Source organism: Mus pahari, chromosome 13 (assembly GCF_900095145.1).
Source record: "Mus pahari chromosome 13, PAHARI_EIJ_v1.1, whole genome shotgun sequence".
Taxonomy (NCBI): Eukaryota; Metazoa; Chordata; class Mammalia; order Rodentia; family Muridae; genus Mus; species Mus pahari.
Genome location: NC_034602.1, coordinates 13,492,106 through 13,505,454, shown reverse-complemented (window position 1 = coordinate 13,505,454; position 13,349 = coordinate 13,492,106). Strand labels below are relative to the sequence as shown.

The window sequence follows — 13,349 nt, the reverse complement described above, 5'->3', positions numbered from 1 at the left end:
AGACTTGCACTATCTGTATGCACAGAAGAGTTAAGCAGTTGTTTTAAGTAGAGGCAAACATCAGAGCAGTGTACACTCTTAGGTAAAAGCAGATCAGACATACTGGGTCAAGTCCAAGTCATATTTGGAAAAATTATGGACTTACCCTGCCTTTACAGGTAGGAGATGGGGACTCAATCCTGTTGACTTTCACAGTTCCCTGACTTCTGCTGAATTAGTAGAAGAAAATGGAAGGGGAGTAGAGAGATTGCCATGGAGTTAAAGAAGGATGAGAGGATTGCTTCACACTGTCTGTAAATGCCTTGGGTTGATTATGTGGTGTCTGAACATGCGCTGGTTGCTTACTGTGTCTCCATCATACAAGGCCAGACAGATGATGCTCATAGAACAACCCAAGGGGAGGGAACAAAGGAGCCTATAAAACAGAGATGTGCATTGTAAAAGTACCTGAAGAAAGTACCCCTGTGTTGACATTGGCCTTATTTTGTGCTCTGTAGCCTGGTTACTGTGACTATCAAGGGAGCAATTCTGGCAACACAGAAGGATCTGGCCAGTTCTAAATGTAATGTCTAAACCTAGAGGCCATATTTCTTCACTCTTGGGATAATTTTGGTTCAAAGTATATCCCTTAACAAGCTCCCTGCTTCAAAAGCTCCAAGCCTCTTTGTTTTGTTATACTTGCCTAAACATGTCTCCCCCAAAGCAAGGTTGTAAATCCCATTTTATTACTGTTTTCTCCTTTGCTTTTAAATGTAGACTACTGAGTACATTAATGTGGTCTAACTCTGGCCACTAATTTCTTGTGTTTTCTTGGATTAATTTGTGTCTTGACAAGCTTTATATTGGCAGAGCATATAAGACAAACATGGATAATTGTGTTGGGTGGATTAACACAATGTGAAAAGGACAGAAAGACATGGTGGTTTCCTACTAACCTACTGCTTTAAAGTATTGTCTTTTCATTAAAAAAAAAAAAGGTGCTGGGTATTGTATAATCAGAACTTTAATTTGACCTTTGACAATTCAGAGGAATGTTTTTAATTTCTAGACAGGTGACTTTTAAAAATCCCATTTTGTTCATTGTTTTAGGGTATACAGAATTGAGATTAGAAAACATTGCCTATTGAATGTTATGTTCTTGGAGACTCTCATATACAGTATAATGTAACACTTATTTTCTAAGAAGTAAAATGTCCATTGCACTGTTATTAACTTACCTTGAAACTGTATCATTCACATAGATTTGATGGGTATCTTTTTCTATAGGCACTCTTAAGTCTATCCTGTATTAACGACTGCTATGGTTAATCTTGATTGTCAACTTGACAGTATTTGGAATCACCACAGAAACAAACATCTGGGAATAACTGTGAACAATCTTCTAGAATAGGTTGATGTAAAAAGATGGATGGCACCATTCCATGACTGCGGTCCTGAAACTAAATAAAAAGGAAAAGGGAACTGAGTGATACCCATCTCTCTTGATTCCTGACTCTGGATGCAGTGTGACCAACTGCTTCAACCTTCTATTGTCCTGCCTTTCCAACCATAGCCAACTGTCTTCCCTAAAACTAGAAGTCTGCACAAACCCTTCCCTCCTTAAGCAGTTTTTGTCACTGATTTTGTCACAGAAACAAGATAAGTAATGAACACAAAACTATAGACTCTACATCCTCTGTCCCTTGAACTTTTAATGTTTTGTTTTCCCTGTATCTTTAATATCACATGATTGCATGCATCACAGGGAAGAGTTCTGCCTTACTATGGGTTACAGCTGTGTAAACTTAAACATCTCTTACCACATCAGCGTTGTGGTGGCTTTGATCAAAGTTGATTGTAAGCCAGTGTGGCTCCCAAAGCTGACGACTATTGTTTTGTTGTGGTTTACTACCATGCTCAGCATCTTCTGAAAGACCTCTTTCTTTTTTATTCTAGTCTGCCAAGGCACAAGTAACAGGCTCACCCAACTGGGCACTTTTGAAGACCACTTTCTGAGCCTGCAGAGGATGTACAACAACTGTGAAGTGGTCCTTGGGAACTTGGAAATTACCTATGTGCAAAGGAATTATGACCTTTCCTTCTTAAAGGTTAGTTCATTGAATTTAGTCCTCCTAGGCAATCATGATCAGACTGAAGCTGCAGCCAAATTTGACTTGAGATATATGCACCTTTATCTGTGGGAAGCCACAACTCCCAGGGGCTGCAGGTGAGTTTTAGGAAAAGTCCACTCTGCTAGCTAGGACCATTGTTTGTGGAAGGTGAAGTTATTTGTGGAAAAGAAAATAGAACAGAAACCCACCTGATGCTCCACAGTCCTAAGAGACACTAGCATTGACTGCTGGCCATTGTCTCAGTCAGATGATGTTGACACACTAGCTTTCTAATTAAATTATTAAATGATAAAATTTCAAAACTCAGTTTTGAGGTATGCACCTATGTATGTGGTATAAACACTTACATCATAGCTATCAGGAATTTATAAGGACTTTACAAAATTTCTGAACATTCCTACCAAGCCATTAGGAGCCCCCTCAGAAGAATTGAAATTTGATTTGCAAATGCTTTGGATTTATTTCGCCTTTATTTCTTTTATTCCCTGGCCCCCGTTTTTCCTTCCACAAGAAATCATGGTTGATATGTTCAAGGCAATTCTTTTCACTCCCATTTTCATTTGGGTCAAAGTGGGAGTCACAGCATGTCAAATGACATACTGTTTCTTTATTCGGGCTTCTAATGCAAACACCAAAGAATCTTTGCAAGTTTGCCACACCCTTCACCCAAGCGCTTGGGTGTCTAAGTGTCTTAGATTTTCTGTCATGTGAATGTTATCTTGAAGTTAAATGGGGCTCCTGGACCCACTTCTTGTTCACTCCAGAGCAAACTGATAAGCTCTTTTTCCTCTCTTAGACCATCCAGGAGGTGGCTGGCTATGTCCTCATCGCCCTCAACACCGTGGAGAGAATCCCTTTGGAGAACCTGCAGATCATCAGGGGAAATGCTCTCTATGAAAACACCTATGCCTTAGCCATCCTGTCCAACTACGGGACAAACAGAACTGGGCTTAGGGAACTGCCCATGCGGAACTTACAGGGTAAGAGGCAAAGAAGCATCAAGGCAGAGAGGGATTCTCATGGCAATTGGTAACAGTAATTTGGCATAAATAATGAGTTGAAAAGAGATTGCAGCCAGGTAAAAACTAGTTCTTCCACGAGGATTCCATGAGGAATAATATCTATGTTTTCAGAAATCCAGTCAGCCTCGGTAAGTGAGCGTTTATAGGAAGGAAACTTGAGCCAGAAGCAGAGAGGGCATTCGGTCACCCCCTCACCCTGCACAGACCTATTCCAAGACAATTCAGATGTCTGAAACATCAGTTATTGCATGCCATACATACCATGTTTTTTTTCTGTATCAATATGACTCTTGTCACTCAATTCATTGATTAGGCACAGCAAAATATTAACAACAATAATGAAAACAGAACAGTTCGAGTGCTGTAACAAATGCTTGTGAATTAGGTCATTTGATGTCTCTACCAAAGTGGACTAAAAGCAGTTGAACACAGAGACATATGGGAGAGAGGTCTAATGTACTTCAAAAATTTCCATGATAGAGAAGCAGGTCTCAAGGTTAATATTGTTACATAAAAACTCAGGTGTGAGTAAGGGAAAGAAGGGAAGGTTTTGAAGTTGGAGAGGAACCTGGAGAAGATGGTTGAAATGAGGACAAACAACAAGTCCAACCCCCATCCCCACTTCATAAAATGCTTCTCAAGTCAGTAACTCACTTAATGCTAAGGTCTTCTTTCACAGCACGTATTGTACACTAACATTTTACAGATAAAGACGTGGAAGTGAGAGAGCTCTCCCAAAGCCCTGTGCCCGTGCCTGTTTCTGTCATCTCTGTGTGCCCTGCATTTCTGATGGGGTAACAGTGTGGACTGGGAAGGGGATGGGGTGCAAAGACAGAATGTAGAGTGGGAGCCTCGGGGTATGCCGAGCTAGGATGTAGCCATGCCGCTGAAGCGAGGAACGCAGCCAGCCAGACACTTCCTTCCCCAGCTCCCTTCTTTATCACTCTATAAACTGCTTTCAGAATTCCCACCCACCACTCTAACTACTCCGAGCACCCACGCACGTTTCTGTATTTGTGCTTGCCTTCATCTCTCCCATACATACATTGCATGAAACGGCCTGTTTAGCACTTTTGGCATGCCTTGTTCTGCCTGCCTTGCCACGTACGTGTGTCTCCTGGAGCCAGGCTGTCTGTGTTCCACCACTCAGCGCCCAAACAACCTTGATGTGCTACTCGATGTTGCTATGTTTGACCTCTTACCTCCGGTTCCTCGTGTTCCTTTCTATCATACCACTGTCCCCTCTACTTTCCAGGCTGAGCTCCACATCAGCCCTTTCTGGTTTACCTGCCTTCCTTCTAAATTTCTTCTATCCCCCGTCATCTGTAAAGAGAACCGTTACCTGTCCCAGATCTGCTGTTCTGCTTTGAATATCTGTCTCCTGGAAGCTTTCGGCCGGCACTTCCGAATTTCCTGTCGTCTCTACTACGCTTCTGAACATGTGCAATCTCCTCTCCTTGTCACCCTCGCAGTCTCCACAAGCTTCCCCAGAGAATCCCCCCTCTTCCGTGCCAGCACCCTGCGCAGACAGGAGCATCCATTCCCTGCATGTGCAGAGCTGAAGTCACTTTTGTGTCTATTGTCAGGTTTCTCCGCATTTGTGGTTTATACTTTCAATTTTAATTATTGCATATGTGTGTGAGTGGGATGTGCCCATGGAAACCAAAAACTTGGGATCCTCAGGAGTTGAAGTTACAGGCAGTTGTGAACCACCCACCATGGGTGCTAGGACCCAAACTCCTGTCCCCTGGAAGGGCAGTGTATGCTCTCAACAACTGAGCTGTTTCTTCGGTCTTTTTCCCACATTAAATGATAGTCACTGGACCTCAGTAAGGATTAATGGAGGTAACGTCTATATATATCATCTAGCCCAATTCTCAGTCCTGTCTCCTCTGGACACCTATGTCTTTGTGCATTTTAATTCTCAGAGAGAAGCCTGTAAGTCGGTCATCTTTGCAGACCTGAGCATCTGTGGATTTTGTATACATGTATCATTCCATGCTTATGTCTAATCTTTCTGTTGTAGCCTTCTCTCTTTGAACAAGTTAGACTTTTTCTCAACCCTGACTTTGTAATGTCATCTCCTTTCTTCTTCCAAAAAACTGTATAGCTTTATATGTTCTTGCACCACTGGTATTTCCTTGAGTCTTCCTCATGCATAAAATTCTTGTTTCATATCACACTCAGATTCTTTCCTTCCTCGGTGGAAATCCTCCAATGGCACTTGAAAGTAGGCCCAATGACAGTCACTCTGTTTTGGTCTTAAAAGTCCAAATGTTTTTGCCTTGTCCTTCTGTCCTGACTTCCCCTCCACATCACCCACCCATTCCACTCCAACTAAGATGACCCCAGAACCACAAGTCATCATATGACTGTCCTTCCCACCCTGCACATTGATCAAAGAATCCTCAGTCTTTCAGGTACCTTGAAGAAGTTCTTCCCATATCCCTAGCAGATCTTTTACAGGGTCTTTTGGGGGGGGGGACATCTATATTTGCAAACATCTGGAAACATTAAACGGAACATCAGAAATGTAAAGACATGAGCATGTGAACTGTGTGAATTAATAGGAGGCAAAGGGCCCTGATCACTGTGGTTCCGTTCATGCAGAAATCCTGATTGGTGCTGTGCGATTCAGCAACAACCCCATCCTCTGCAATATGGAGACTATCCAGTGGAGGGACATCGTCCAAAATGTCTTTCTGAGCAACATGTCAATGGACTTACAGAGCCACCCGAGCAGTTGTAAGTGCGCCTTTTACGTTTTATTAGCTTCAAATCCTCTGGTGGGCTGAAATGGACAGTGTTGGGGTAGGAGAGAGAATATTAACTTTAGATCACATTCATTAACATACAAGAAAAGTAAGTGTTAAGCAAATGCTTTTTTCATTAGAAGAGATTTTACACACGACAGTAATATCAATATTTTTCCATTGTTCAATACAACATCCATCATGGTAGAACCTTCATAAGACTAGTTAGCAGAGAGAATTTTCTCTATGGTGCAAGTTGCAGTGACAGTCCGCTATACAGGGAATCTCCCTTTCCATCTCTCACAGTGGCATTGAGGTCATCCTGATAAGGTGGGCTCTGCCCATCAGCTTATCAGTGTAAACATTCTAACACAGAACCAGAGAGGAGGGCTCTCCATATTTTCGTAAGTGTTCCCATCCATGCCCCAATCCTCAGGCAACCCCCTGCAACTGAGGGCCCTGCAGAGGGCCAACTAAGCTTAGGGATGCAACCTGTGCCCTTTGCTAACACTATCTCTGGAATGACATGTTTTCACTCACAAAACTCCACCAAGCAAGCCTGTTCTTCCTAGTAGCACTGACCTTTCCATATTTGAATATAAAGCAGGGCCCCATTTTCTAATCTCCTGTTCCTGTAATTGTAGGCTGCATACAGGGTGAGTTTGGACTTCTAGTGGAGGGGACATGAATCACAAAAATATCAACTAAAACTTTTTTTTACCTTAATAGCTGTATTTTTATTAATTCATTGATTAAAAGGGTTGCATTGAAAAAAAATGTAGAAAAATTTGTCACCTTAGTCCTTTTATGTGACAGTCTAAGAGCATTATGTATCCATATTGTTTTGCAGCTATAACCACCAACCATCTTCAAATTTTACAAATCTGAAACTCTGAGCTCATTAAACAGTAATGACCTATTTTCCTTTCCTCCCAGGCCCTCGCCAAGGCAACCCCATCCTACTTTATGTACCTATGAATTTGACTACTGTAGTTACCTCATGAGAGGGGAATTGTATGCTTTTTTGTGGTTTTGTGTCTGGTTTATTTCATTTGGTTTAATGAACCCAAAATTTATCTGTATTGTAGTTTATACTGGGAATTTTTTTTTCCTTTCAAGGTTTAAAATATTTTGTTATTGGCTGTACTACCATTTGTTTATCTGTTTATAGGCACTTGGGTTGACTCTCTGAATAATATTACTGTGAGTGTGGGTATTAAGTCTTTTGTTTTGTAAATACATATCCTACCAGTTACACACTGTGACATTAAGAGTGTAAGAAACTGAACAGTATTTTACAATGGATTTTTGTTATTACCTATGAAATCAAGGTTAGCAGTTCTTAAGAGTTTTGATGTTCAATAGGTGAACTAAGTCATACATATTTAAAATATTACATGGAGAGTGTATGGAGCTGAGTTTGCCATAGATAAAATCAAGTACCTCGCAGCAGCAAATTTATACTCACTGGTATATGAAACCCACAAAGGCATGCTGAAAAATAGTATACAAGATTGAACATTTGATCTCTGACCCGGTAAGGTATTAATTTAATAACAAATTTAGCTCTCTGTTACTAGAATAAAAAATGCCTTAGTTTACAGGCAAGGTCTACTTGGGCTCGATGCTTTGCAGCTTTCCTCCACTGTCAGTTGGCTATAGCGTTCCGGAGCCTATGGTGAGCCCATGTGTCATGATGGCAATAAAAGGTAGAAGTATGCTCACCTTATGGTGCCACAATCGCAAGAGAAAAGAGGAGAGACCAGGATTGGCTTGCTCCTTCAGAGACCCTGCCTCCAGTGACTGAGAGTCCAGTGATGCCCTCCTTTTTTCCCCTAACATAGCATTTTTATTTATTGAGAATTGCACACATGTATATAAGTAATTGTGATCGTATCAACCCCCTTACCATTTTTCCAACTCCTCTGTGCCCCATGCCCTCATCCTAATTTTATATCTTGTTAAAATAATCCACTGAATACGATCAGTGCTGCATATATGTGCATGGGTATAGGACATCCAATGGAGCATCCTAATCAACCAAGGGCCACACCCTCTTCTAGCAGCCAGGGGTGAATTCTCATGATCCCCTCCCCCACCCATGCTGGAATGTTGACAGGCTTGGTCTTATGCAGGTCTTCGGCAGGCAGCCACAGCTGCTGAGAGTTCCTGAGAAGAACAGCTGTGCTGTGTCCAGATGTTGTCTCGCAGCAGTCCTCCCTGAACTCTGGTTCTTATCATCTTCCCACCCTCTTTTCTGTGATGTTCTTAGAGTCTTAGGAGTGTGGGCTGTGTGGCAGATATTCTATTTATGGCTGAATATTCCATAGGCACTTACTCTCTGCACTTTGACACTTGGAGTCTCTGTAGTAATCGTTATCTACCACACAAAGACCCCTCTCTGATGAGGCCTGAGCACTAATGACTGTAGAGATAAGTATTGTGAGGGCAGCTTGATGATGTGCCTGTGTGGTAAAATAATAGTAGTCAGCTCTTCCCGAGAGCTCAGGAGCTCTTGAGGCATGGGATCCTGGCCGGTTTGCAGTCCCAGGCACAGTTTCCATCTATGGAGTAGGTCTTAAGTCCAGCTAAAGAATGGTTAGCTTCCCCTCATAACATTCACACACATCTTACCAGATAGCCATTAGCCCTGTCTCTTAAAGTCCCCATCACCTCTCTGTGACATAAAGTGTGAACTTCTAGGAGTCATTACATATTCAAACTGTAGCACTCATCATTAGAATAAGCCTAAGTGAATCAAATAAGTGACATTTCAAGTACGAGTTGATTCAGTAAATTGTTCTGTAATGCCAATGATTAAGGGACAAATAGCTTGTACTGGCTAGCTTTGTGTCAACTTGACACAGCTGGAGTTATCACAGAGAAAGGAGCTTCAGTTGGGGAAATGCCCCCATGAGATCCAGCTGTGGGGCATTTCCTCAATTAGTGATCAAGGGGGAGAGGCCCCTTGTGGATGGGACCATCCCTGGGCTGGTAGTCTTGGATTCTATAAGAGAGCAAGCTGAGCAAGCCAGGGGAAGCAAGCCAGTAAAGAACATCCCTCCATGACCTCTGCATCAGCTCCTGCTTTCTGACCTGCTTGAGTTCCAGTCCTGCATCCTTTGGTGATCAAAAGCAGTATGGAAATGTAAGCCGAATAAACCCTTTCCTCCCCAGCTTGCTTCTTGGTCATGATGTTTGTGCAGGAATAGAAACCCTTATTAAGACATAGCCTAAGTATTAGAGCTATAACAGATTTTAAAAAACAACTAGGAAATGAGAGTTACGTATATTAGAAGACAGGGAACCTCTATCACCTGGACCTCTTACCTTCTACTCTCCTCCATTGACAAGCTGCAGATGCACACGACTTTTGAGAAGTTTGCACTTCATCTTTAACAACAAAAACAGTATTACGAGGCGGTTTTAAGTATTATACATCTGTGGCATCTGAGATTCAGAAGAGCAGCCCACTGTGGCCAGCATATTTTATCATTAATAAAGTTTATAAATTGAGGTTATAAGAGTGAATTTATGAGAAAGAAAACAAACACAAAATCATCAGCTACTCCATACATCAATATAAGTTCCAAATATGTATTAGTAAATGTAAATATATATAAATAAATATAAGTCATATTTATACGAAATATAGGTATAGTTCTAGAAGGAAACATGAGGATAAATATTTATTGTATCAAGTATCAAGTTGAAAAGAAAGTTCTGACATCATCAAATAATCTTCCGTGTGAAATAAAATTGTTATATGAGATCTGGTTGCCTGAAGAGGGCTACAGAACTAAGCAGAATGGTCTCTAAAAACCTAATAGAGGTGTTAAGTAAGCAGCACCACAAAAAGCAAAGGCGAGAAAAATAAATGTGCTCCCCAGAAATTTCCAACAGCTGTGTTGGCCAACGTGTTGATCCTCATATTTCTTAGGATGATTAATGGCTGAAGAGAAACCCTCTGCAGCTGCAACTTGATATTGACCAACTATAAAAATACAAATATTTAGCAATTACAAAGATTTCCAGACAGTAGTATGCCAGCTATTAACTAAGATTTTAGGTGATTAGCCAAGTGATTCATGGAATTAGAATGTTCGCTTCCTGTGCCATGTTCTGCACCACTTCATGGCTTGGAGGAAAGGCGTGTTCATTTACCAGCCTCGACATAACATCCTAAATATCCAGTGATGGTTGCCCCACGCAGTCAGTCAAGACTGGATGGAGCAAGGTGCATAAGTGTACATTGAGCGGATCTGGTTAGAGAAGCCTAATCAGGTGGCACCTCTAGAACCCTAAATTCATTAGCTTTGTCATTTGTGTGGCTGTGACAAGTCAGTAAGTACCACAGCTAAAGTACAAACAAAAGCAGCCCACAGCTCAACAGTTTTCCTTTCTTGCAGGAGTCCTTTAATTTAATCCTACAAAGCATCCAAGCCAACTATGAATAAAAAGTTTCCAAGCTGTTCCTCATTTCTAGGACATTCTTTAGGACCTTGAGAGAGGTGTGGTCAGTTACACGTTATTTGTTACTTTTATTGAAATACACATTTAACTACTTGATTTTTATTTCAGGCCCCAAATGTGATCCAAGCTGTCCCAATGGAAGCTGCTGGGGCGGAGGAGAAGAGAACTGCCAGAAATGTAAGTCAGTGCAGCCTGAGAAATGCGCCCTGGTGAGGGAGTCTACACAGTATGTGGTCCTACACTCCTCTGCTTTGTGACTGAACAAGTACAGGAGCTTGGCAAAAGACTCAAAAGTTAATCGCATCATGAACATCAGTCTTGAAAACCTCACAGTGCATAACTATCTAAGGCTTACTATTTGGGATAATTTAACCTGTCATTAAATGCATGAAAGCCAACCACCCAAGTGTCCATGGTGACACACGGGATGCCTTGTCCCCTGCTCCAAACCTCCTCATTTTCCAGAGCCAACTAATATTGAAGTTTGATGGTGTTTCTCCATGGAGCACATGTGTGAATCCTACTGATTTAAAAAACAAAATTTAGTTTACTTCAGCATGGTTATTGCCTCACTCAAAGAACCTGGGAAGGTGTCAGCTTCAAAATTGACGATAGTCCATTGCCTTTGTGACCTAACTATCTCGTTCCTTTAAACACTGCCACCTGCCAGGAGCTCTTCTTGCTATGTGCCTTCTGTATTGCCAAAATTTCCCTAGATAATATCTACTTATTCAAAAGAGGCGATCAGACTTGCTTCGATTATTGCTCCCAAGTGATTTGAGATAAATGATAAAAATATACCAAGGGGAAAGTTGTGATTATATTGTTTGGCTGACTGTGAAAGCCTAGAAGCTGGCCCCTGTCACAAAAACCATGTTTCCTCCTTTGTTTCTTTCTACTGTGTGCAAGCATTCCTTGGTGTCTCTAGAAGATGAGCTGCCACCTAAACACAGCTCACTGGTAATCTTTCTTTTTCAGTGACCAAAATCATCTGTGCCCAGCAATGTTCCCGGCGTTGTCGTGGCAGGTCCCCCAGTGACTGCTGCCACAACCAGTGTGCCGCGGGGTGTACGGGACCCCGAGAGAGTGACTGTCTGGTAAGACTAAGGCTACCGGGGAGTTGTGCGGCAGAGCTGTGCACAGTGCTCGACATCTGACTGTGACAGCAGCCTTCCTGGGGTGCACATTTTAATTAAGTGTTGTCATGGACAACAGTAGCAACATTATGACAAGAGAGCATTTCTTCTGTCAGACCCCCTGAGAACCATCCCTAGTTACCCAGACCTTTGGGCAGTATGGCGTGTGCACACCATATTTTCATGCCTCTTGGGCTGCTCCCCTCCTGCCCTATCCCATCCCACAGTGTCTCCCCCTCAGACCCCCTACCTCTGGTAAAAGCTCTAGTGTTAACTTTGCAGATGTCAGGGGTTAGTGAATGTGATTCCTGGGGTGCCATGCCAACCCAAGCAAAGCTCCACTAGGCTCCAGAAAAGGAGGCCCACCTAAAGAGAGTCTAGAATATTCTATGGTTCTGGAACAGAAGATTCTTAAATTCCATAAACTAAACCTAGCTCCGGGGATTTTTTTCACTTGGGTAGTCTGGGCTGATCCAAATGGGCAGCCCGGGGATAAGACTATAAACGAAGTTCTTAGAAAGATCCAACAGCCAACAGCTTTCTACAAGGAACCTTCTTGCTAAGATTCCTGCAATTTGACCATAAATTCTAAAATATATTTTATAGTGTTCTTTATAAGAGAAACCCAGTAAAAACTGAGTTTAAAAATAGTTACACCATACTTTCCAATATCATGTGTAGATTTCATTATTACTTGTAATCAATAGAGATAATTTTTTAACCACAAACCCTAGGCTCTATCAATTGGGACAGTAAGTATACTTAAAAATGTATAGTTAGTACTTGTAAGAGGAAGGTGTTTCTGACTATCCTGGAAAGGCTTACTGAACATTTTCCCTCTCTAATTGATCTAATTGATCACTGAGAACTGTTACTGTCCCACTGACCTGCGGGTTGCCTGGCCCTGGGTTCCTTTCTTTTGGATGCCACATCCTTGACCAGACATGTTGTCCCTCCTATGACAGGTCTGCCAAAAGTTCCGAGATGAGGCCACATGCAAAGACACCTGCCCACCACTCATGCTGTACAACCCTACCACATATCAGATGGATATCAACCCTGAAGGGAAGTACAGCTTTGGTGCCACCTGTGTGAAGAAGTGTCCCCGTGAGTTCCCCCCTTTCACCCAACAGCCATCATTTCCTCTTTTGTCTTATGGGGGAGTCCTGGGCAGTTTTGGGGCAGCCACTATGCTTGTCTTGTTGTCAAGTAGGTTAGTGTCTGCCTGGCTAGGTACAAGGATGAGAACACCACTCAGTGCCGAGCAATGGAGGCAGGGGCAGCCTGCATCAGCCAGGATGCCTTTCCTTAAACAGTGGCATGACCTGCACTGAACTCAGTGTCGTTGGCAGCCAGACTGTATACCACAAACCACCTATCGCTTCACCCCAAGTTGGAGAAGCAGCTATAGTAGCCTGGAGTGTCTTGGAGCTGGTTAACACAAGGTCATGACCCTCTGGGACAACCACTGTTTGACTCTGCATTATGCTGGTATTTAACAGACCTAAATTAGAAAAGGCAGCAGACCCACCCTCTTGAGGGGAAGAATTTCAGGTTATGGCTGGGCTCTTGGAGTATTTTAGTTTTGGTTCTGCTTTGATTTACTCATTTGGGTTCAAGTTTTATTCATGTATGAAGGTACTCTATGATACCTATAGGGAAATGGCAACATAGATGGGTCCCAAACAGAGAAAGTGAAACGACTCATAAAGAGCCTTAAAACCAATCTTGACTTCTAGAAAGTAAATTAAGACAAAAAATGTAAAGGGGAAACTATAAGGGTGAGATTTTGCCTACCTAGATTTAGTTGATTAAAGTCCCTTTAGAAAACACACACACAGAGAGGGGGAGGGG

At 42.2% G+C, this 13,349-nt stretch overlaps 1 protein-coding gene across 1 annotated transcript in view; it reads left to right on the top strand.

Annotated features, from left to right (window-relative positions):
• The window catches only part of Egfr (epidermal growth factor receptor), a 162,173-nt gene that overhangs the window by 105,575 nt on the left and 43,249 nt on the right, over positions 1–13,349 (top strand). The window contains exons 2-7 of the mRNA XM_021210608.2: positions 1,936–2,087; positions 2,908–3,091; positions 5,744–5,878; positions 10,468–10,536; positions 11,338–11,456; positions 12,461–12,602. Of these exons, the coding sequence (XP_021066267.1) occupies positions 1,936–2,087; positions 2,908–3,091; positions 5,744–5,878; positions 10,468–10,536; positions 11,338–11,456; positions 12,461–12,602 (801 nt within the window). The remainder of the gene's footprint in view (positions 1–1,935; positions 2,088–2,907; positions 3,092–5,743; positions 5,879–10,467; positions 10,537–11,337; positions 11,457–12,460; positions 12,603–13,349) is intronic.